The sequence below is a fragment of the Emys orbicularis genome, chromosome 4 (genome assembly GCF_028017835.1).
Source record: "Emys orbicularis isolate rEmyOrb1 chromosome 4, rEmyOrb1.hap1, whole genome shotgun sequence".
NCBI lineage: Eukaryota > Metazoa > Chordata > Testudines > Emydidae > Emys > Emys orbicularis.
In genome coordinates, this window is record NC_088686.1 from 75259749 (window position 1) to 75285394 (window position 25646).

The 25646-nt window shown below is 43.7% G+C and overlaps 1 protein-coding gene across 1 annotated transcript in view; it reads right to left on the reverse strand.

Annotated features, from left to right (window-relative positions):
* CSTPP1 (centriolar satellite-associated tubulin polyglutamylase complex regulator 1) overlaps window positions 1-25646 on the reverse strand; it is a 142715-nt gene that overhangs the window by 106021 nt on the left and 11048 nt on the right. Inside the window, exon 2 of the mRNA XM_065402688.1 lies at window positions 16012-16114. Coding sequence (XP_065258760.1) covers window positions 16012-16114 — 103 coding nt within the window. The remainder of the gene's footprint in view (window positions 1-16011; window positions 16115-25646) is intronic.

The window sequence follows — 25646 nt, forward strand, 5'->3', positions numbered from 1 at the left end:
TGAAAGTGCTTAAGGAAAAGGGAAGGGAGCTTCAGAGATAAGCATCAATCATTAAACACTAATACTTTCAGACTGATAAGGTGCAATTCCAGGCCATGTGGTAATCTAGCGACACAGACCAGAAGGGACTGGCTGACAGGATTTTTAAAAAGTAAGTAGCAAAGAATTGAAACTCGGTGGTAAATCACCCACCAGAGAGAGTGGGCCGCTTGAGTACTGGTGCACACAGTTTATGGTGGTCACTGCAAGTTACTACCCAACTTTCCCCACAATAACTTACACTCTCCTTACTCCTCCCCAAAAAGCATCAGGCTAATCAAAATTTGCCATTGTACTGCAAACACTGAAGGCTTCTAACCCTTACCTACCAGGTATCTGATGCTTTGTTTAATATACAGGTATAATTGGGCACACTGGAAAGAGAAGACCGTTTCTACTTCAGCTGTACAGTGACTTTCACTGTGTGTAGACACTCTTGTGGTTGAGGCACAGGACAGAGTTGGTGCACAACTTTAGACAAGTCATAGCCTTTGTACCTCAGTTTCTTCATCTATGAATTGAAGAGGAGACTTCCTGGCCTTGCAGGGAGTTAAGAGGATTTGTTTGCAATGTACTCAGAAACTATAATGGTGAACTCCATAAAAATGTCTATTAAAGAAAAATAAACATTACAGAATGGCTTTCTGCTTCCCTTCAGTCAGGTGACCCAGGGAGCAAACTCCTCCTCCCTGCATAGCATCTCCTGCTGTTCTCTCACCTAGCCTGTGAAATTCCCAGTGAGCCAAAAATAGTTCGCCATCAGTAAAATGCCACCATGATGTTATTTCAAAATATAAAACTTTCAAAATTGAATGAATTAATCTTTGGTACTGAACAGTAGATTTCCATCTAGAAAAGCCCAGGAAACCAAGTTCTCTCTTTTCTGCTTTCTGTTTTTTGGCTATATCTTGGCAACAAAATGGTAGATTTCTTGGACTCTGGTGAACACATATATTTTTTAGGGTGCATTAATTCATGAATCCCTTGTCTTGATGCACTTCAAATTGGAAGAAAAATTCTACTCTGGTCCCAGACAGGGGAACGTATAGGCCAATGCAGGAGCCATGAGGTATTCAACAACGGTCTCACACAGCTCTGGACAACAATCTTTTTTATGGAGAGAAAGAAAAACCCTGTCAATGTGTTCCACAATGTCTCCCTCCCAGAAAACAATAAAACATGTTCTAAAGAATCACGCAAAAGCCATCCTAAACACATGATTAAAAAAACTGTATCAAATTACCTGTTGCTCCTACTTTTTCATATGTAGTGCTGCGGATTTGAATATACTTTTGGTGGCTTAATGGCGAAGTCCTTCAGAGCATACATACAGACAACTGTAGAGAATCCGCTCCATACAGCATGTGAGCGAGTGTGACCCAGGAACCTCTTGATGCCAACTGGCAGACAGCACAGGGATGTATACAGATTTACAGGGACCCCTGGATCAGTTTTATGAATAATAATTCACTAAAAGGTGGCATGTGAAGTCTACTGAGAGGCAGTGAGACACTGGTCATCATAACCATTGTGAAATGTATGTAAGGATAATATTTAAGGGAGTTATATACCTCTACTGGAAATTACGTTCTCAAGGTCTGAGAGTTAAAGCAGGTCACCAGAAGGTGACAAAACATGTTCCTTTCACACAGACAGGAGACACTTATCTGTTTGGTTATATGCAACTGAGGCCTTGGCTACACTGGCGCTGTACAGCGCTGCAACTTGCTGTGCTCAGGGGTGTGAAAACGCCCCCCCCCCGAGCGTAGCGCTGTAAAGCGCCAGTGTAATCAGCGCCTGCAGCGCTGCACGCTCGCTCGCAGCACTGCAAGCTATTCCCCTCGGAGAGGTGGAGTACTTGCAGCTGGCGGCGCGACTACACTCGCGCTTCACAGCGCTGCCACGGCAGCGCTGTGAATTCTTAAGTGTAGCCAAGGCCTAAGTATCGTGTACTTCACAATGGATACCTATCTGAATGCTAAACCACTAGCTAATCAAGATTAAGAAATTAACAAGAGACTGCAAAATCTACAGGAAAGAACACAGCAGGAAGGTGTCAAGTTTATGAGTAAAGAAAAATCAAAGGATTGCATTGATATGTCAGGGGCTGCAAAGGGTCACCCTTGTATCTTTCACTTAGGAAGTAAGCGGTCACTGGGCTTGCTTCATGAATGGAAGATCACAGTCAAGGTTGGCTGTAATATACTGGAAGGATTTGGGTATAGTTTTTGATCTTATGACATAATGTCCTATTAGTTAAGTTTAGGTTCTAGTATGTGTGATGATTTTATATGTAACCCTTTGTTTCCAATATTCCTGTTTGTTATCATTTGAATTTTTTTTTTTTTTTTTGTTAAATAAACTTATACTTGCTATAGACAAATCCTAAGTGCTATGTGTTAAACGGAGCTATGTTCTACGCTATAACTGGTAGCCTGTACTGTTTCTTTGGGAGCAGAGGATATGTAGTTCTGTGAGCGTCCAATCGATCAGGGGTTGATCTCCAGGGAGATGCTCAAAGGACGCAGGGGGTGGATTGTGCTTATTGCTAAACTGCAGAGGAACAGCAGAGCCCATGTGGGCTGAGAGGCAAACGCTTGTGCTGCCTGTGGCTGGTGATGTCAGGAAGCTGACCCCTGGCAGGCTCAGACAAGGCTTTCATGCTAAGGGCAGGTGGTAATGATGTGCCCTACAACCCTAGGTATCCATGGGAAGTGGCTTAGTCGGTAGGATCTATGCCCAAATCTGCTGGTTAGCTAAGTGTCACACCCTGGCTACTTTTATACCAGATACTGAGAGATTAACAAGGGAGAAGGTTGGAAACAAAATGCAAACGTTTACGGTTTATTATTTTCTGTTCATTCCAGATAAGGGAAACAGAACAAAAGGAGGCCAGAATGAATAAACCAAAGACAAACTAAACTTAACAGGAAGTATTTAGAAAGTCTGTGCACAGCTCATGGCTTGAATGCTGCAGTGAGAAACATGGGATGAGATCTCAACTCATGGAACATAAACAGCAAGAAGATCTGAATGATCCATCCACAGAGCCTGAGACCAAGGGAAGTGCAGACTTATAGAACCAGTCCGGTACCTATTCCAGAGAGGCAGCCATAAAGCTCAGAATGGTCAAGTTGGAGATCCAAAGACTGCAGATAGCAGCAAGGGCCAAAAGGCTGGAAATAGCAAACAACAAATAGGAGTGGGAGGCCCAAGAAACACGATGAGCATACAAAGGGAAGATTATTGCTTTACACACAGTAGTACAAATTGTGTGTTAAAGGCTGTAAAATATTCTCACCACGTCTGGTTAAGCATGTGTATCTATTTACCTTTTTGCCACTTGGTTTTTTTACAGGGTGACCAGATGTCCCAGTTTATAGGGATAGTCCCAATATTCAGGGCTTTGTTTTATATAGGCACCTATTACCCCCCCATCCACTGTCCCAATTTTTCACACTTGCTATCTGGTCATCCTATTTTTCTTTCATTCCATTAGTACAGAAAATGAACAGAGATAAATGGCTTCCCAGAGTGAGCTGCCAGCATGGAGGTATGCTGCTGAGCAATGACCTCACTGTGGAATGTCTTTTTTGCTTTGCATTATGATGAGTTCCTCACTGTACTTCTTCAGTGAAGGGAGGACAACTGAGATAGCTGCTGTTCACCATCTATGGCCCAAGAGCTCCTTCACTTCTCCAACATCACAAATTGAAGGAAAGAAGAGCTTTACAGTCAGAATTGCAAGACAGAGAAAGAACCCTCCAATACACAGATCTTGAGGACCACTAGGATATTCACAAAGACAGTAATGAAACAAATATCCAATTTAAAGCTAAAAAGAGAAGACAAGGTGTTAGTCTATGAAATGTTTGACTGCATCAAACTCTGCAATAAATCACTACAGAGAAGTGACCACATAAACAGAACATGCATGATCTTGTATGGAGATGTACACCCTCGGTGCTACTTGAGAAAGCATGACAAAGCAATAGAGAGAAGAATACATTGAAGTGTTTTTGTGCCAAAACACATCCCTGTTGGACACCACTGTAGATTTCATAGCTGTCAGATTGATCACTATCATACTGGACTGTAGCCTTCATGCCATCACTGAAGGATCGAATCAGACTGAGGAAGACTTGGGGGCAACCAATTCTCTCTAGGAAGTGGAAAAGGACCTTCCTGATGACTAGGTCAAAACCTTTATAAGATCTATGAAGGCCATGTAGAGAAGTTTTCCTTATTCTTGACACTTTTCTTGAAGTTGACTAAGTGCAGAGACTATGTTGATCGTTGATCTACCAGCACAGAAGCAACACTGACTCTTTGGATATACGCATTCTCAAAAGACTGCAAGTTCTTGCTGAGTGATCCATGCAAATACCTTACCAGGAGGAACATTAAGGATGGAGATTTCTCTGTAGATGTTGCAATCACTCTGATCGTCTCTGTTCTTATACGTTATGCTGTTGACATCCTCATATCTTCTGGTACCCGTCCTTCCCTTCAGCAAGCAAGCAAGACATTACGCAGATGGTTAAGCACAACCTGTCCTCCTTTGTTTCAGTACTTTAGCTGGAATTCCATCTTTTCCTGTAGCCTTTCCCAGTGCTTGGGAGACAAGTGCCTTTTCAAGCTCATTTACAGATAGTTCTATATCAAGTTCTTCGACAGTCAGGAGCATTGGGACTCGCATTTACCACTGTTTCTGAAGCAGTGTTTTCACATGAATAGAGTTTGCAATAGTGTTCCACACAACGTTGCGTCTGTTTGCTTCTTCAATGATGATGTCTCCATTAAGTGACTTGAGTGGGACAGCCTTCTTGACTGAAGGACCTATTTCTTTCTTGATTTCATCATACATACCTCTTAGATTTCAATGGATGTTTGAACCTTCTTGTACAGATTGAGCCAGTATGATTGAGCACATTGACTTGATGTTTGTGACAATGCACTCTTAGCCAATCTGCAGTTACCACACGTATCAGGAGAAGGGTTCATGTGTGAAGCAAAATGCACAGCATATCTCCACCAACACCTGCAAGCATTTCTTCAGAGTATGCTGCAAACCAATCTATCTTGTACAGAGCTTCTACCAAGAGCTAAAGTTGCAGTATGTAGATATTCATTCTGTGCGTGTTCCATGATGCATCTGCATTCAATGGGGAGAGACAAATCAATGACACAGCTTTCCAGAGATTCATAATGAATTGGAGAGACCTTCCTTGGTCTTTTGTGTTGTTGCCGTTAATGCATAGGCAACAGTTTTGTTTGGTATGATGGAATTTCCATAGTGAAAGGCTTATTTGCAGCATATGAGCACATGGTCTGCATCACAGTCTGCACTTTGAAAACAGAGTATGTAGAACATTCTGTAGTTTTTTTTCTACAGGTGACAATTAAATACAGTTGGTGCCTGCGTCCACATTTGGGGTGCCTCCAAGACTTTCTGGTGATGACCACCTTGGAAGCAGATGTTGGTAATGCACAGTCTTAGGTGGGTGCATAGCTCCAGGAGTCTTTGCCCCTTTTCATTCATTTTTCCTACTCCTTGGGGCCAATCTGAGCTGGCTCTATTGCTGAGGTCTCCTCATAGATGGAGTCACTCTCTCAGTGCTAGCTTATTGATGACCCTTTCGCGTTGCTGACAGAACAAGTCCTTTTCTTCAGCTATGGAAGAACTTTGAGGCATATGTACTGATGATTATGGCAAAGCCACCTGTGGTAGATATTCTTGTGATAGGATATGTTCTGATGTCGCATGAGAACATTCAACCATCCGTGCTAATACATTTTTGACTGCAGAACCTAACCAATGCTCATTGGGGTCTTGTTTGCCCTTTTCACACCGGAAAAAGGTGTAATGCATCTTGTGTGGGCAGCCTGTGTCAGAGAGCAGTTACATTGATGTCAAGCTTCTCCAGCTCTCTGTCAATAATGGCAGACTTCCTAAGTCACTGAACTCCTCTAGATCATTTGATATACCAGTGCATATTGTTCTCACGTTCCAACAAACAAGTTCAAAGAAGGCAACCATTGTACCCAAACTTTTGGCATGTACACCTAGGCAGAAAAAAAATAGGGAGGTAGAGGTTTGTGTTAGGACCAGAACATCCCCTTCTGTGGTACTGATGAGGCCCAAAGGCTTGGAGTCATCTGGAAACAGCACAGATGCAGGAAATGCTGGAGGGCAGAGCTGAGTTGCAGCAAATTTGGTTCAGGGTTTTCTTCCCCTGCCTTTATTCAGCCAAGAACTAGCTGCAAGGTAACAGCGCCAGACAGAGTTTCTCCTTTGTGGATACTGCTTTCCTTTCCAGTGGGTATCTGGCACCCCCCCATCACTCAGCAGGTATAGTCGCTAAACACCCAAACCACAGCAGCCTGTACTGAGTTACAGGATACCAGTAGCAGGCCTCACATACTGGATGTGATTCCACAAATAATGCAGATGATGAAATAAATGCATGCATAAAAGAAGGTTTATTTGCAGTGAGAGTCTCTCTCAGCAGAAAAACAACGTGGGAGACAGAGCGCATGTGCGCACACCTTTCAGCAGTTATCTTTACATAGAAAACACAAGTTAATAAATGAGGGGTCGCAGACAGATCTGGAGTACTAACCTTAGTTTTTGGACAATGAGACTTGACAATCTAGCACTCACAATCAACAAATCAGAATAATTTCTCTTTTTTGATTTATTTGATTACACATAGCTGGATTCATCTGGATGTTTGTTCACGTATAAAATCTGCACATAAGTGGGAAGTAGCAGCCCCGTTTTCCAATATTTTGTAAATATATTTTGGAGAAATAAAATCTGTACTGGAAAATTGCTGGGTGTTAGTCCCATGAACATAAGCAATCTGCCAAAGAAAAGGACATTGTATTTGCCTAGTTTAATAGGCCAGTACTTATTGGGACGGCTGCTAAGGAGGAAGCAACACTAAAGTGAAATGAGGGTTCCATCACCCTGTATGTGGGATGTGCAAGTTGCTGCTGCTGCTGCTATCAAACTATCCTATAGCATATGGGTCTCCATCCAGATGGCAAATCCACTCCTTCTGCCTGAAACTAGTTTAGTTTCGTCACAAAGTGAATCTGAGCTATGAACCCCAAATCCATTTCCATGAACATTTGTATAAACAAACCTTCACTGGGAAAAATGTTTTCAAAAAGCAGAGGTGGTGAATTGAAATTCAGTTTCTGAAGGAAGCAAATAACTTTCCCCCATCTTTAAGCAAGACAAAGATACAGTGACCTTCCCATTCCACTGCAAGTATTCTCTCTATTGGAACCGTTGGAAGTAACACGAGTACATTGCAGAGCCCTGCAACCCCTCCTCTACCATACTCTGTGGCAAGATTTTCAAAGGGCTGGATTAGATCCTCTCTTTCTGAGTGACTTATTCACATGTGCTGCAAGATCCACCCTTACTCTGACACCTTAAACACAGCAGAACTGCCTGTCTTCATGCGAATGTATCAGCCTCTTTCCACCGATAACTGGAATGAAGAAGTGGCAGATTCCTGCCAGCCAGCGGTGCCCTTAGGGAGCAGCGAACCACAGCTAACACAGCAACAGACCTGTCAAGAATCAGCAGCACACAATCCCAGTGGAGATTTCTAGCCAAAAGGCTTGTTTCACAACCAGATTGCTGACAGCAGTAGTTTCACATCTGTCACATGGCTCACTGCAGCCAGGCAGTCCGCGTGTCATAACCCTGTCATTTCTTCACTAGAGCAGAAGAGATGCAGGGACCTGGTGGGTGTTTGAGGCGCTGAGTGAATATTGTCGTCTTTGCAATAGTTGAAGAGATTATATTTGAGAGAGAGAGAGAGAGAGAGAGAGAAGGAAAAACTAGGCGTATTTGCTTTGAGGCTCCCTGGCATAGATCATGTGGGAGAAATTCAAGAGCCTCATCAACTCCTGAAAATGTGAACCAAAATTTAAAACAAAGCTTCCAATCTCACTAAATAGTTTTAATTATGACAGCAATCCGGCTGTTCAGCTCTGAGGGTTTCTCTTTCCCACCCAAAGTGGATCATCAGTGCCCTGAAGATTTCCCACCACCACTATTGTTTTTAATTATTTGTACTACAGTAGCACAGACAAGCCCTCACCAGGATTGGTGCCCCATCATGCTAGGTGCTGTAAAGCACAGAGGAAGGCATAGTCATTGCCCTGAAGAGCTTACAATCTAATCTCAAACAAGCCAGAAGACATCAGTGATGGAAGGGGGAGGAAAGATGACAGTGACAGTTATAAGAACACATGGTTATATAGGTTAATGACATGCACAGACTAATGGTTCCAAGTCAGCTGAAAGCGCTTTTCTTTTTTCCTTTTATAAATAAATTAAGTCAGCTGACCCCATCTGCCACTCAATTTATGGCTAATTTCTTGTTGGCAACACAACAAAAGTGGGTTATGAGGAGGCATCTAAAGGGGAAGAATGCAGTGTTCTTATATATTAGTTCAGTTAATTCCATGCATGGAGCAGCATGGAAGAAAGCAGAAAGCCATTTGTGGGAGAAGAGAAAACATGAGCAATCAACACTGGCATCACTGGTGGAGCCAGAGATGGGCAAGAAGGCAATATATAAAGAGATGTCAGCAAATAGGTAGGTTGTATGTATCTGATGTGTTGAGGGGGCTTCTTTCCCCTCGTTGCAGTGCCTTAAATTTCAAGGGAAAGTCGAGATCAAGAAATGACATGAACAATAATGTATAGAAGGAAAAAGTCTCTTTAAAATGCATAGAAGTCAAGCTTGTTGAAGTAAAATAGCATTAGCCTAATTGCATGGAAGGTTTCAGGGAAGTCTGCATTTCATGGAGATTCAAAATCAAAGAGATTTCTGGGATTTTTAATGAATAAATACCAGTAGCCTCTCAGAAGATCAGTAAAATCAGGGCTGATCATGAGAGAGGCAGAGCTGTGCTCTTAAAGCTATGAGAGACAGGTGGATTAATTTGCAAAAGGATGAACTAGCCCTATTCCTGTAATAGCCAATAGTGTGTTAGAACAGGAGCCTCAGGGAACTCTCAAGACTGAAAGCAGATGTCCATATGATTGGGACAAATGAGACTAGGGAAGGAAAGGGGAGAAAAACATCCTCAAAGGCTATTTCAAAGATATTTCTGAGCGATAAAGGTTAGCTCTCTCCTGTGGGCAGTTACTGTTAGGCCATGGATAGCAGAGGAATACACATCACTTAACTTCCTCTCACTCCAGGAAAATGGTTCTCAAACTATGGTTCATGAACCACTAGAGGTCTGTTGAGCACATGTTGATGGTTAATATAGAGAGCTGGCTGGTCACATGGTTTCCAGCTTCTAAATAACACTAAAACATGCTAAAAATACATTAAATGCTTTCCTGATATTAGTTGGTCACGTAAGCAGTTTCTGTAAATGGCATCATGTGATCATGAAGGGGATGGTTAGGAGCTGTGCCATGGCAAATGAGAGGATGGTGCACACTCTAAGATGTGGTGCACACTCAAAAAAAAGTTTGGGAACTTCTGGCTCGGTGAGGTAATCCTGTATCTCTCATTCCTCCTCACCACACTCACTTGATTCTTTTCCTCTAGGATTTACAAACTGGAGAACACAGTACCCAGGCACTTAACACACATACCATTGCTTCTCCAGACTGACCCTGCTGGTCTTACAAAACCCTGGCTTTGTCTCTCACTCTCCACGCTAAAGTAGGGAAGGCTAAGAGGAGTGGGAAAAAGGGGCCAGAAAGCCACACAGTATTGAGTCCTCCCATCTCACCTTAAATGGTGTGCACACGTTTCAAAGGGAGTGTTTGCCAGTCCCCTCACCTAGGGGAAGTTACAGCAATAGGAGGTTCATTGGAAGGGAGGATAATACTGGAGGGAAAAACAAGTCTTTCAGATTGGCACAAATTCTATTTAAGCTCAAAGATATTGGAGTTCCTTATCAAACTGACCGGCTTGGCAGAGCCCTAGCACGTAAGGGACGGTCTACTCTACAATTGGGAGTGTGACTGCAGCACGTATAGATATATCTGAACTAGCTTTGATGTAGTTCAAAGCTAGCTTGAGTAAGAATAGCAGGGGGCAGTACAGGCGGCGCTCACTTGAGTATTTACTCAGGATCCTGGGCAGGCATGGCTAGCCCATGCCCCCCACTCATGCTGCCTCAACTCCACTATTGTTGCTCAAGCTAGCTTTGGTCTAGATAGATCTAAGTGAGCTTGGGTATGTTCACACATGCTGCAAACACACCTCCCAATTTCAATGTGGACATACACTGAGCGTAAACCACTGGGCACAACCTGACCTTGGCTCCATGGGGGATTCCAGAGGGCAGGGGAAGCAAGTGAGATTGGGGAACCAGAATAAGTTATTTTCCCATGATAGGCAGCTCCCTACACTGCTGATATCTAGGTCCCTCCTTCTGATCAATTATTCTCCACTTTAAAGGAGCAATCTCCCACATTTCATATATCCTACATTGAGAGCTTTCACAACTATCAGAATTACTTCTTAGCCTATTTCTGTTCCGATACTGGGGCACTGAATATGGCTTGCTAACAATGGCAAGTTCTACTTTAATTACCAGAGAGAAAGGGACAGAAGCATCTGAGAACTTCTTCCTGTCCTATGGAAACAGTCAACAGCTCTATGGAGAATTCAACATGAACACAAAAGCCCTCTGGTATTTCATATCCCCTTTTCAGGAGTATCAGGGAAACATGAACTCAGCTCAGGGCATCTTGATCTTTCAGAGCTGCACACACTGGCAAACACTCATGTTCTACACTGGCTTCACATTTACAGGCACAAATCATATTTGTTTGAAAATACCAAGAACCAAAAGAGTACCGTAGGCAAGGGTGGGACAAGAGCAGAATGGGAGGAGATGAGAGGGTCTGGGCAGCAGGATCCAACATGAAGAAATACTGCAGAGAAACGTTCTAAGAACAGTTTCAAAGAGGTAGGGAGGGGCTCTTTCATCGTCATTCAATTTTTAAGTTACTGGTGACCAAAAGAAGTTTAAAAGGGCCCCGAGGAGTGAACTTGAAAGGAGATGCAAACCAAATCTGCTCTGGAAGAGTGCCTGGATAATGCCAGCTGGATGTGTCATAGCCTCCTCCCTCTCAACCCTGATAAAACAGAAGTCTGGTTGATAAGCGAAGGTCATAGTTTTGCTCACTCTCTCTTCCTTCAAGTCCTTGCTTATTAAGGGAACTTATTCAGAGTTGATGAGGAAGGTTAACAATCTGAACATCACTTTTCACAGAAAGCCATATGCATCAGTCACAGTATGGTGTCTCCTACCTGTATCATTTGCACAGGCTAAACCTTAAATTTGTCCCAATAACCTTATGACATGGATCCACTCATGCAATCCCCTCTTAGCAGGAGATTACTTGTGATCCAAGGACCTCCTGATGCCGACTAACAGAGGGCACAGGCATGCAGAAGGGTTACAGGGATCTCCTGGGTCTGGTAGCTACATACTAGTTTGTCAAAGAGGGTCACGTAAGGTCTCTACTGAAAGCCTGTGTCACATGGATTATCATAACCATTGTGAAATGTATGTACAGATAATATGTAAGGATTTGTGTGTGTGTGTGTGTGTGTACACACACAGTCTACAAACCGTGTTCTTAAAGTATGTAAGACAAGTCACCAAAAGGTGATAAACAGATTCTATTCAGACAAGGAATAGGAGGCACTTATCTCCCTGGCTGACCATTGTGTGTCTTACAATGGAAATCTATTTGCATATGGAATCACCAGCTAATCAAGATTGTGAAGTCAAGGAGATCACAAAATCTACAGGAAGGAAGGAATACACAGCAGGAGGATGTCCAATTCATGACTAAGATCCAAGAAGTAGTCTGATATACCAGGAGAAGGCATGGAGACACCTGAGGTCCTCCACCTAGGAAGTGAACTGACATTGTGTTTGCATCATGAAAAAAGATCACAGCCAGGCTTGGCTGAAGACACTTTGGGGTGAGCTAAACTTAATTAGACAAGGGGTGTCTTGATAGTTAAGATTAGCCTCTAGTATGCACGCTGTGATTTCATTTTATACATAACCTTTTGTTTCCAATATTCTTGCTTTCTATCATTTGAATCTCTGTTCTTTCTTAAATTTATACTACTTCTCTCTATAAACAAATCTAAGGGCTGTGTGTTAATTGGAGCTGTGTTCTATGGTGTAATTGGTAAGCTGTGGTGTATTGTTCCTTTGGGATCAGCAGATCTGGTAACTGTGTGTGTGTCCAGTGATCAGGGTCTGGACACTGCAGGGAGACATTCAGAGGACTCGGGGATTGGAGTGTGCCTATTGCTAACCAGTAAAGAGAAAGTGGGACCTGCAGAGGCATGCAGGGAAGTGCTTGTGTTGCCAGGTACCAATAAAGTCAGGGAGCTGACAGATGGCAGGCACAGACAAGGCTTCTTCACGCTAAGGGTAGGTGGTGGTGAAGTGCCTCACAACCTTGGGTATCCATAGGAAGCACCATACTTCCATCACAGCAACTTGATCATGACACAGAAGTACCCATGATCGTGTTATGGGCACTTTGTATCCTTGACACTGGCTGTTCATACAGAGGGACTATTTTTAGGGTTCAACCCGGGGGGGAGAGGGAGGAAGTGTTAACCCCTTTCACCGAACCAAAATTCAGAATCAGGGTTAGGCCTGGAGAAAGAAAAAAAATGGGAAAAAAGTGTCCTTCAGACATCTAGGCACAACCTAGCCACACCCCCAGCAAAAAGGCCAATGGCTCAAATTTTCTTTGCTTTCTGTCAGTCAATCTGCAAGTAAGAGGCCTTCAACTGGCCACTAAAGACTCACCACCAATGAAGAAGTTGCTGGAGCTCCTGTCAAAGCAAGCCAAGGTTCCCCCATCACCTCCCACTATGTACTAGTTTGAATCCAATGACAGCACCTAACAATGGATTTTAATTTCTCTTTCTCCCTCCCTTGGAGAAATCAACTTCTAAGAAACATCACAATACACAAATAAGATAAAAATTATTTTTCCATTTTAGAATCAAGACAGACAATTTGAATTCAGGGTTCATGTCTTCTTTATTCTCTATACTACTGAGCACAATGCAAGAACTTGTAATGCCCCCTGGAATTGCATTTGCATTAATTTTGCCTGATTTTTAAACCCCAAACCTACTGTCTTTGGCAGAGGGAGGAGAGGCTGGCACCACTTGTTTGTTAAAACCCAGAATGGGAGGACAAAGACACATACTAGACGTCCTTGTTGAACTTGACCATGAAGAATGTCTGTACTCTGGTACCAGCTGTCTTTTAGGGATTCCACCATAACATCTTCGGTCAGCAAGAAACCAAACATTAACTGAGGCTGTAAATCCCTCCTCCAGACATTTCTTATTCTCTTCCTCACACTACTTTCAAAAACATCTTGAAATCTTCTTTCCTATGTGTCTTTAGTATGTGTCATGCTGATTCCATATTTATATCTTCCATGTATATCTCTTTGTCCCCTTTAAGTCTTGCATTTTGCTACATCTCAGTTAGTTTTACTTCAATTTTTAAGAGGCTGGACTTTTAAGGATCACCTGTTTTTATTGAATTGTATATTGTTTTTATATGTAGGCCACCTTGGTAGGGTGCTTTATAAATACAGTAATTACTAGTAGGATGACTGCAGTGAGTGTATAATCTACCTGCAGAACTCGTTGCCATTATATATCAGTGAAGCTATAAGTAAATATAATTCCATAAAAGGGCTGGACAGCTACATGGATAAGGAGACCATCCACAGTGACGTTAAGAAAGATAATTTTATAAAGCGATATAAATCCAAATGCTTCAGAGCATAAACCAACTACAAGCTGATATGGGTTAGAAAGAAATTTACCCTACAGGCAGGTTATTTTATAATAATCCACTATGCAGTATTTTACATTTCTATCGGAGGCATCTGGTATCAGACAATGTCTGAGACAGAGGAGCATTACTGTCCAAATCAATTATGTGATTTTGGATGAGGTTTCTGAATTGATACTATCTTGGCCAAAACAGGGAAGCTTGTAACTGCTGTCTAGCCAATCAGAACACAGTTAGCAGTCATCTATACCACCAGAACACATCAGCTTATACTACAAGGAGGCATCCCAATGAACCAAACCCACATTTGTATTGTGTTGCTGTGGGATGTATGTTCCGAGACAGTTTGTACTAAAGGTTCTCTACAGAATAAAGCTGTTACGTTTGAAAAGTGAATGTTCCACAAATGCAGAGATTTTGGTGCAGCCCCTCACCTTCTTCCTACTAATCTGGGTTTTTGGGGTCGCTTGAGATCAGTGATCATCACCATTGTGGCTATGCTGAGCCATATATAATAGTTATTGGGTCTGGAAGAGCCAGGCAACAGCATGCCAAGCAAATAAAGGGAGCTTTACAAGAACCAGACTGTGACAGTCCTTGCTTGGAAGTTGGTTGGTAGCTTTCCCTAGTGGTCAGGGCTTAGGCCCGTGACCTGCAGGGGGGATGTTAGTAGGAGAACCCAAGCCCTCCCACTCCACGAGGCTCCAACCCACAGCCCTTTGAGGGCTATCAGTGATCTGACAGCCAGGGGCTGATTAAGGCTGCCCTCCCTGGGCCACTTCCTATCACACTCCCTGCAACTGTCCCAAAGTCACCGTCTGGGTTTTGGCATCATGAAGGGCATCCTCTCACCACAAGGTACCTTCTGGAGGCTGCATGTACCATGGTAGCTCTCTTCCTCTCTTGGGCAGCAATTGCCTCCTTCTGAAGTATGGCCCACCCTCCTGGGCCAGCTCAGGCCTATGGATTTCCCCTGCTGAGGTAGTCCAAACAAAGTAAAGGGGAATTAACAAAACTCTGAGTCCATATGAGAGGGAGGGGGGAATGCTTCCCTCTCAGGCTCTCTCTCTAGCAGGTCCTCCCCTCCCTCAGGAGGGACCTTTCGGCAGTTGTCTTCAGGAGAGATTCTGCCTTTCCCTCAGCTCTCCTCTGCTGGGGTTGCAGGTCTGCTCTCTTCCCTGGTCTGCCACCAAATGAGCTGCTCCCCTGCCTGTTAACTCCAACTCCAGTTGGAGCATTTCCTACATATGTGGCAGGCCAGGGCTGTCCGAGTCCAGAGCAGTTCCTTAACCTCTGGAGTACACAGAGTGGGGTTTGTGTACTCCATCACAGACACAAAACAAAAAGAACAGCTGGGACAAGACTGAACAGCACAATGTATAATTCACAGAGAGAGGAGGACAGCTGGTACCAGAGCAAGGACACTGATGGGAATCAGAGGGATGAGGTACCACAGGGAACCAGTCCTTTTACCATAGACTCATCTACTAAAGAGAGCTACTATACACAGAGGCCTTGAAATATGTCCCATATCCCATTTCCTCTGTTTGGGATTATGAAAAAGAAGAGGGCCTAGAGACCTGGCTTGGCAGCTCAGCAAGAGTCAGTCTCAAGATATTAAAATGCAACCTTCCTCTCTCTGTCCCAATCCATTTTCTTGCAGAACATCTGCCCAGGCCCAATACAGTCTTCAATGGGAAAGAGTGTATTGCTGGTACAACTAGAGACTTCCCCTTTTTCCCTGTCTGTGAACGAGAGCATGAATTAAAAAATAAATTGCTATCAAAGATAGATATTATTTGATGACCCAGATACACTAGTAAAACAGAGAATAGAAGTCCTATCTGGGCCAAATTCAGCCTCAGAATAAGCAAGCACAACTGGTGAAGCCAACAGGAGATGCCCCGCTTTTAAATCAGGTCTGAATTTGACCCATTGTCCTGAATAAGCACGTCTCTGAAACATGCTCAGGCAGCCCTTGGCTAACCTACTCAACTCCAACATTCACTGCCACAACATAATCAGCATGTATCCAGTTCCATTCTCCATGTACCCTGCTTGCTTCCAAGAGCCTCCCTCAGGGTGGTCCTATTGGCAGACTCCTGATGTACTTACTATTCAGTGAAGAATCTGGCAATGCCATACTGACTAATATCTTCTCTGTTCTCCAGCAGCTGGCTCACTGCATCCTCCATGTACGTGAGGACATGTCTCTGAGCTACAAACAAAAGAGCAAGAGAGAGATTAGAATACAAGGGGCTTGCAAAGCCCAGAGCCAGGCCAGGCTATTAGTGTACATCCTTGCCTGGCTATTAGCACTTGTTCTCGCCGCGTAGAGAGAGACAAGCAGAGGTTCTCATTCTGTTAAGTATTACTCCTGAGGGCATTGTGCCAAAAAATTAAAAATTCTGCAGAAAAAAATAAAAAATTCTGTGCGTTTTATTTTTCAATAAATAAATGCAGAGGCTCCAGCATAGTAGTGGGAAGCACAGGCCACTGGTTGTACGAAGGTGGGGGATCACCCTGCAGCCTCCCCACTCCCGGGACACAGACTCAGTGGTGAGGCTGCACTCGACCCTGACACAGCACAAGGCCTGGGCCTGCCCCAGAAAAACCCTGGGGCTCTGCACCAGGCACACCAGGTGTGGGGCAGGCAGGCTCAACCAGGCAGAATCCACGTGTGGAGGGGCTCAGTGTGGGGGGATCCAGGTGTGGGGTGAGAGGATTCTGTATGGGACAATCTGGGTGCAGGCAGCTCCGTGGGGGGGAGGGGAAGAGGGGGGAGAGAATCTGGATGCACAGAGGCTCATTGGGAGGGTTCCAGGTGCAGGGACAATGGGACTCTGCAGGCGCTTCCAGGTGAAAGTGGTTGGGGCTCAGCAGAGGGGTCTAGGTGTGGGGGTCTCAGCAGGGGGGTCTGAGTGCTGGGGGAGTAGGGTTTGGTGGGGTGGGGGTCTGGGTGCAGCTAGTTGGGGATCAGTGGCATGGGGGTTTGGATGTGGGGGCTCAGGGTGGTGCAGGGAGGAGGGGCTCGTCAAGGTAGGGGTTTGAGTGCAGGGAGCTCAGTGGGAAGGTGGTCTGGGTGCAGGGGGCTCCAAATGCAGAGGTTGAGGTTCAATGGGGTGGGGTTTGGGTATGGAGGGCTCGAGGGGTTCTGGGTGTACAGGGTAAGGGGCTTAGCAGGGGTGTCTGGGTATGGGAGGTCTGGATGCACGGGGGTTGGGTGGATGGGGGAGCAGCTCCTGTACAATGACCCCTCCCGCTGCAGCTGAAGAGCGACGGGAGCAGGAAGCAGGGGGGAGGATGCTGAGCTTCCTGCAGCTGGATGAAGCTTCTGGGAGTGGGTCTGACACAGCCCCAGCCACTCCTTGCAGGGGAAGGGGAAATCCCATCCTCTCCTGCCTCCAGAGCAGCCTCTCCTGCCTCCAGAGCAGCTAGGACTAGCAGCTGATCCCGGCTCAGGGTAGGAGCCACTGGCTGGGTGTCCCCAGCCCTGCAGTGATTTACCTCTCCTCCGCCTGCTCTGAGTGCATGAAACAATGTACCTGTGTAGCTAGGGAGTGGTGCATGACTGCTCTTGCCATAGGTGCCGACTCCATGGGTGCTCCGGGGCTGGAGCACCCATGGGGAAAAATTGGTGGGTGCAGCTCACCACCCCCCCACCCTATCTCACCTTTACTCCGCCTCCTCCCCTGAGCGCACTGCATCCCCGCTTCTCCCCCTAGCTCCCAGCGCTTGCTGCCATGAAACAGCTGTTTCACGGTGGCAAGTGCTGGGAGGGAGGGGGAGAAGCGGGAACGCGGCGCGCTCTGGGAAGAGGCGGGGCTGGGGCAGGGATTTGGAGAAGGAGTCCAATAGGGGCAGGGAGGGGGCGGAGTTGGTGTGGAGACTTTGGGGTAGGGGTTGGAATGGGGGCAGGCAGGGGTGGAGTCGTGGCGGGGCTGGGGGCGAGCACCCATCGGTGCCGGGAAAAGTTGGCGCCTATGGCTCTTGCAGCTTCCCTTTGCTTCCCTGTCAGAGAAAGTAATTTTTCTGCGGGGAAGCAAAGAAATAAGCAGGGGTCATGAATTCTGCGCATGCACAGTAGCGTAAAATTCCCTCAGGAGAATAAATATGGTTGGTGAAATGACTTAAATTCTGCTTCTCCCCTCTGGCTACACAAAGTTACTCATTTATGCACTGGTGACCCTTTTTTAATCTTTCTAGGTTTTGGAGATGAAGGGGGCAGATGAGGGTTGCAGCACTGCCAGTTTTGAAACCGTGCACCATTAAATGCCTGGTAGGGACCCTCTAGAAGCCTGTATTGCAACAACCTTCCCTACACAGATTATGAATACCATACTGGTAGGACTCTAGTAGGGTTGCTGCAGAGCTTACCAAGGTCCTCCAACCTCACCTTTCAGGGGCTGTGCATTGTTTTAAATGCTGGTCTGTAGAAAAAAATTTCTGGAAGATACAAATCAAAGCACTTCTGTCCTCCTGAAAGCACCAAAAGGGATGTTCTGAGGGAATTGGGTGTAGTGCTGGGTGATATCTACACACCTTGACAGGAGTGCTGGATCTGTCATTATCTAACAAAAGAATGCTTGCTACTTGTCTGTGATAAACATTGGAGGCAGAGACAACTTGGTACAATACATTAATCATCTCACTGCTTCCACAAAGGGCAAGGAGAGCACAAGCAGTGCAGATACCAAAGGGAAATAGTGTGGATCTGTCACTCAACCTCTTTGATGTTGGCTAGAAGTGAACCAGAGCAGCAAAAAGTCTGGGCTGATGCTCCACCTAGCAAGAGGAAGGGTTGCCAAATCCATGAGTTCAACAATCAGGAGACAAACCACAACAAACAAAGGAGAACCATTCCCAACCTAAAGCGCACATGAACCCTGTTCCCAATGCACACACTCCTATCCCAAACAAGTACATTATAGCACCGCTGCAAGTAGCAGCCTGTCCTGAAAAGAGCAGGAAAATATCCTCAGGGTAGGGATGGCAGAGGCTGTGCTTGCTCTTTACCAATCTGTTCCAGACTCTCCTTCACCAGCAATCAATCTGCTTTAGAACCACATCAGAGTTCAACAATCCACTTAAACACAAATTCAAGCCCTTGGTAAGTATCAAGCATGCCCCACCCATACTCGGTACATTTCATCTTGGTGTGGGGCAGGTGGAGCTCAAAAGATGCCTGGAAAACATTATTCCGAATGGGTACAATGATAAAAAGTTCACACTAGCACTAACTGCTGTAAGGGGATTTCTCCGCCTATGACGCTTTTCAGATTCAGTACAATGGCAGAATGGGTTAAGCATACCCTGAAAAATACCTAGCAGCTGATAGTAAGATGGTGAGCCAAAGGTTCAAAGATATTATCTGGCAATAAAAGATACAGGGTGTAACTTTATTTAATTATTTTAATGCAAAGGAACACATTTTAATTTATGTGAGTGATTAAAGAAAAATAGCTCTGCGCACCTGTGTCCCCTGAGGGAGGAATAAGTCCGTGCAGCTCAGTCACACTCTTAAGATAACAGCAACTGGGAAAGACTGTTTTTCATTCTATCCCATCCCATCCCTCCCTCTTCACTATGTGGCCCATGCTGTGCTCCGAGACCATCTTCCCAGACACTATCACACTTTCCCTTGTCAGAGCACTACACAAATATTAATTAATTCCCACCGCCCACACCTAAACCCTCATAAGATTTGTAGGTATTATCAGGGCCCCTTATACTCCATGGTGCAATGAGACCAAGTTCCATAGCAAGCAGACCTAGAGTGTATGGCAACAACTTTTAAATTCCAGGTGAAAGTTGTTTCATGATGATACACTAAATTGCCTCCCATTCCCATCTCCTCACAAACACACAGAGCTACAAATGGCTCAACATTGAAAACAGTCTCTGACATAAAATTAATCAATGGTCATTTCTGGAGAGGAGATTTTTTGCTACACTCCTCAGGTGATTTGACTCCCAGAATATTGTCTAAGTGCCGTAGCACAGCATCTCCCCATGTGTGCCAGGGAAGGGGATGGAGGGTGCTTGTGGTTTGTTTTTGAGATTCATCTCCCTAACTCCCCAGCTGCTGTGCTTTTTTCCAGGTTGCCCAGCTCACCAGCCTATGCTACCAGCCCCCACAGCTTTCTGGCTGCAAACTGGACTCTAGCTCTGGCTCCCTGACCTGCTGCTGCCTGGCTCCACAGAACAATGCGGGGTGCTTGCACTGTAATCCAATTAACTCCTTCTTGTGGGGGAAAACTGGAGAGCAATTTGCAATTGCAAGCAGGTCCTAGCAGGACAGGGAGATAAAACAAAATGCCAGGTTCCTGGCAGTAGCAAAATGGTGATTTCCATGATAAAATGCTGAATTTTCCATCTTGAAGGTTTCTAAAGCACAGGATTATGGAGTCCCATAAGGCCCTGTTTGAGATGAATGGGACAGTTCACACCTCTTAGGACTGTTGTTTCAGGCTCTTTGAAAAATCAGGTAATACTGCATCAATTTACACTACTCTCATGTTCAAGGTTCTCTCTGCAACCACAAGGGCTAGAAACACTGTGACGTTACACCCCATATTCCTCATAGAAATATGACTGTGATATGAATATGGCCTAAGATATATTTTATGCAAGATGGGTCTTGTAAGGTATCATTGGAAAGGTTATGTCTTACTGAATGTGATTATCCAATTTGTATGCATCTATCATTTCTGTATTTAAAGTTCAGAATATTGACTATGTAACAATTACAACTGTGTGTGTATTTGGGAGACACTCACCAAACAACCGGCCATCACAGCCTTGATAGGCCATTAGAAAGAAACAATAAGACTGTGAGAGGCATAGCTGTGACACTACCAGGTCAGGTGATAAGCTCACCTGATACAAAATACCACCTTGGACACTGCTGGTACTTTTCCTCTGTAGGAGGATGGGGATCAAACAAAGGTTTCCCACCTTAGGTCAATTCCAGGAGAGGAAAAGCTGCTTCTGTAATGAGCCAGACACTCCCAGTCCCTATTCAAGCCCAGATTAATGGTGTTAAATTTGCAAATGAATTTTAGTTCTGCTGTTTCTCTTTGAAGTCTGTTTCTGAAGTTTTTTTGTTCAATGATAGTGACTTTTAAATCTGTAATAGAATGACCAGGGAGATTGAAGTGTTCACTTACTGGCTTTTGTATGTTACCATTTCTGATGTCCGATTTGTGTCCAAGTATTCTTTTGCGGAGGGACTGTCCGGTTTAGCCAATGTACATGGCAGAGGGGCATTGCTGGCACATGATGGCATATATAACATTAGTGGATGTGCAGGTGAATGAGCCCTTGATGGTGTGGCTGGGTCCTCTGATGGGGTCGCCAGAGTAGATATGGGGACAGAGTAGGCAACGAGGTTTGCTACAGGGATTGGTTCCTGGGTTGGTGTTTCTGTGGTGTGGTGTGTAGTTGCTGGTGAGTATTTGCTTCAGGTTGGGGGGGTTGTCTGTACAGGGGAGTGGGACTGGGAGTGTCTGGCTCATTACAGAAGCAGCTTTTCCTCTCCTGGAATTGACACCTCCTCATCTGTTATTGGGAGTGGACTACATCCACCCTGATTGAATTGGCCCTGTGAACACTGGTTCTCCACTTGCGAAGTAACTCCCTGCTCTCCATGTGTCAGTATATAATGCCTGCATCTGTAACTTTCACTCTATGCATCTGAAGAAGTGAGGTTTTTACCCACGAAAGCTTATGCCCAAATAAATCTGTTAGTCTTTAAGGTGCCACCAGACTCCTTGTTGTTTTTGTAGATACAGACTAACACAGCTACCCCCTGATTCTTGAAACCAGTCTCTTTAAGATCTTAAGCTTAGTATAAACAACGAGGACTCCTTGTGGCACCTTAGAGACTAACAAATTTATTTGGGCATAAGCTTTCTTCAGATGTATGGAGTGGAAAATACAGCTTAGCATGCGTGTTTTGTTTTATTTGCTCAGTAATCTGCTTTGTTCTGTTTGCTATCCCTTATAACCACTTAAAATCTGTCTTTTATAGTTAATAAATTTGCTTTGTTATTTATTAAACCCAGTTTGTGCAATTTCTAACTGGGGGGAGAGAAGTTGTGCGTATCTCTCTTCACATTGAGGGAGAGGGCTAATTTTTATGAGCTTGCGCTGTGCAGATCTTTTTATACAGCGCAAGACAGTATTATTTTGGGTTTATTGACCAAAAGGGGTGTGCACGTGAGTGCTGGGTGAATTCTCTCAAAGAGCTGACTTCAGTCTGCATCTGCAGCTGGGTGTGGCCCTACCTGTGTGCGTGTGCTGCAAGAGGCTGGAGAGCCAAATTCAGCAAAACAGGGAGAGGGAATCCAGGCTGGTGGAGCAGCAGGGGCTCAGTGAAACCCCAGTACATCAGGTGGCATCACAGAATTGGGGGTCCAACCCGTCACACATATATACATATTGAATAAAATTAAAAGATTCTGGAGCACAATTCTGTAGCAAGGAGTGAAAATTTCATGGCCACAGACAGGGCCGGCGCTGGCTTTTTGGCCGCCCCAGGCAAAAAAAAGAAAAAAAAAAAAAAACGGGGCGGCCAGAACGGCAAAGCAAAAAAAAAAAACCTGCTCGGAGCGCGGTTACAGGGGGACCGGCTGGGGGGGACAGGAGGAGAAGGGAGCGGGTGGGAGAGAGAGAGAGAAGGGGGCGGCCAGGGCTACAGCAGGGGCGCTGCCACGCGGCCCCTCCCGCTGCGCCTAGCCTCTACATGCCCTGGTGTGTGTGCCCCTTAGGGGGCCATGAGCAAATACTGGCATTGGTACACTTTGGCTTCCAACCAACTCAGAATTTAGCAACATCTGTTGAATTTAGGGATGGCCAACAGGTTACGACAGTTTGGACAGCCCGCAAATATAGCGTTAAACTGGATTATTAAAGTTAAAAAGATATGGTTTAGTCCTGGTCTCTACTCCATGATGGGTTTTAATCTGGTTATAACATAGCCTTTTCCAGAGAAGCTGCACCAAACTGAGCTAACTCTTCTCACCCCCAACACCACACCTTTGTTTATACAGACAAAGGCCTAAAAATATTGCTGTTAAAACAGATGGAAGCTGTATTTCAGTCTTAGTATGATAGATGTCGATGCTGAGATCTGTGGGGTTGGTTACGATTGTAAAAAGGAAATCTGATACTTGAGCAACTTGGAATGAAAAGGATATTCAATGCAAAAAGTACATATGGTCATGAAACAGCATGACTGAGAATTTAAATGCATGAAAAATCAGGACATTCAGAAAAATCCCACAGCACCTTTCACTTGGCCACATTGCACACACAGTATTTTGTATTACTAGACACACTCAGGTACTATGGTGACAAAGGCCACACACAGAGAGTATATTTTGTATTACTATAAGCACTCAGGTGCTATGGTGACAAAGGCCATGTAAGTACCTAGGCAGAGAACTGTTAAAGTACCTTAAAATATGTGGGCATTGTGTGACCAAGTTAACCATACTGCAAGAATTAATTTCTTTATGTTTATGCATTTAAATACACAACCTTCAAGCTGCATTAACAGGGAGCTTCTCTTTCTGCACTGAATTTCCCTATTCTCAAACAAAATAAAAAATATAAAGGCAAACGAATGCGACACAGACCTTTCTTGGCAGGGGGTCCACCACTACAGCACAGCAAGGGATGCTGAGAGTCAGGAGTGAGCTACACTGGATCATCAGACTGATCTTTGTTCATTATTTGCCACGTTATTAACTGAAGTGTTGAGAATATAAATATTTGATGCAGAGTAAGACTATAGAGCAAGTTTTCTTTCTGTTTCAACTCCCAGGAGTTAGTTAATGTTAGAAGTACTGCAAAGTGGACCTTAAAATAGATAAATAAATATCTCCAAAATAAACTAGAGGTAAGAGAACATATACCTAGGAAGCAATACTTAGATAAGCCACATTTTATGCTGAGAGCATAACAAGGCTCTGTTGCACAGAAGAGCCACAGCAATAGGAGCATGCATGCACACATTTTACAGACTATGAACAGAACTGTGTTCAGGATGGATTGGTTTTAAAATCAATGCAATTTTAACCATTATTTAAATCACCAAAAGCATGAAATATTGTTGTAAATAATCAATTTTAATTGTGTTTTGATTTGTACTTTTTAGTTATTTTCCTAAAGAAAGGTTCAATCTTGTCAGTTGGTATCCATCAAAACATGTTGATTTGCAATTAAATACAGCCTTTACACTAAATTGGGTATTTCTGGTTAGCAACAAGAACAATACACTATGCCTATACACATTTAAGCAAATATATAGCTTAATTTAATTTATTCAGATTCTTAATTTTTATATTTTGTGTTATGTTAGAAAACGGTGACTGGTGTATTTCTTATTTTCTAGATGATTATTAGTTTTTTACTTGTGATTTATGTTAAGCTCTATTTAGATGGAAATTCAAATAGAATGAAAATGCACAAAATCAGCATTTTAATTTTTTTTATTAAATAAAAGTACCTTAAAAGTGCTGGATACAGAAGAAAAAGTTTATCACAACATTTAAAATTAACTGATTTATTTATTTACAGCAGTGGTTCTTAACCTGGGGTGCACACACCCACTGGCAGTGCGAGATGCCCTTTCTGGGGCATGAGACATGCCAGATTTTTTTAGAAGGTAAATCATCGAAAACACAAATTAAGCACAGGCACGTAAGTACGACTACTTTGTTTCATCAAACCTATGTATTTATTAACATTATAAAATTTTTAACAATTACTGCGTTAAATTTTAATGGCGAAATTAAAATAAATATATAATTCTCTCTCTTTCATTCTATAGTTATGATATACCTAGGTTGAAAGAACTGACCCACTTCGATGATTTTTTTTTTTGAGAACCAAAGGGGGTGCAGGCTGCAGTAAAGGTTAAGAATCACTGATTTACAAGTATAAGAGGGGTAGCCGTGTTAGTCTGGATCTGTAAAAAGCAACAAAGAGTCCTGTGGTACCTTATAGACTAACAGACGTATTGGAGCATAAGCTTTCGTGGGTAAATACCCACTTCGTCAGATGCATGTTGCACTGATTTACAGTGTAGTATAGTTAGTGAATTGAGCTGATTGTTTCTGGTCACCATGTCTTTCAAGATTTTAGAACTAGTAGATCTCACCCTTTCACATCTGTTTTTTTCATAGACTAGAAGGAGAAAGCAAAGAATACAATACAAACTTTTCTGCTTTTTCAACTCACAACTGCTTTCTTCACTTTTAACGAACTAGTCATTGAAGAAATGAAATTATTTTCCTTCTCCACCTGCATAATAGGCTACTGCTGTTAAAAACTGGTTTAGCACTTCTACAAACTCTATCCAGTGACTTCCACCATTTCAATGGTTTGACTTTCTTTAAAATTGGGCAAACATGTGCTGCTTAATAGTTTTTGTATTTAATTTTAATCGTTTATAGTAAGTTTAGCCCTGAACATAGGTTATTTTCAAATAGATCTATTTTAAAAAAAAAAATCTGTTTTTAATTTACATAAAAAATCCAATTTAAATAAAAAAAAATTGGGGATTTTTTTGTGTTTGATTTTTAAATCATCCATTTTTATCCACTGAGTTTCTCTCTGTAGTTTTTCAACATCAGTAGATCATTCCAAGATATTCTTTTAACCACTTTAAACATCGCTATAGAGCAGCCTAAACAAGACAGACATGCCTTAAACCAAAAGCTAAACCACTGTCCACACAGCTC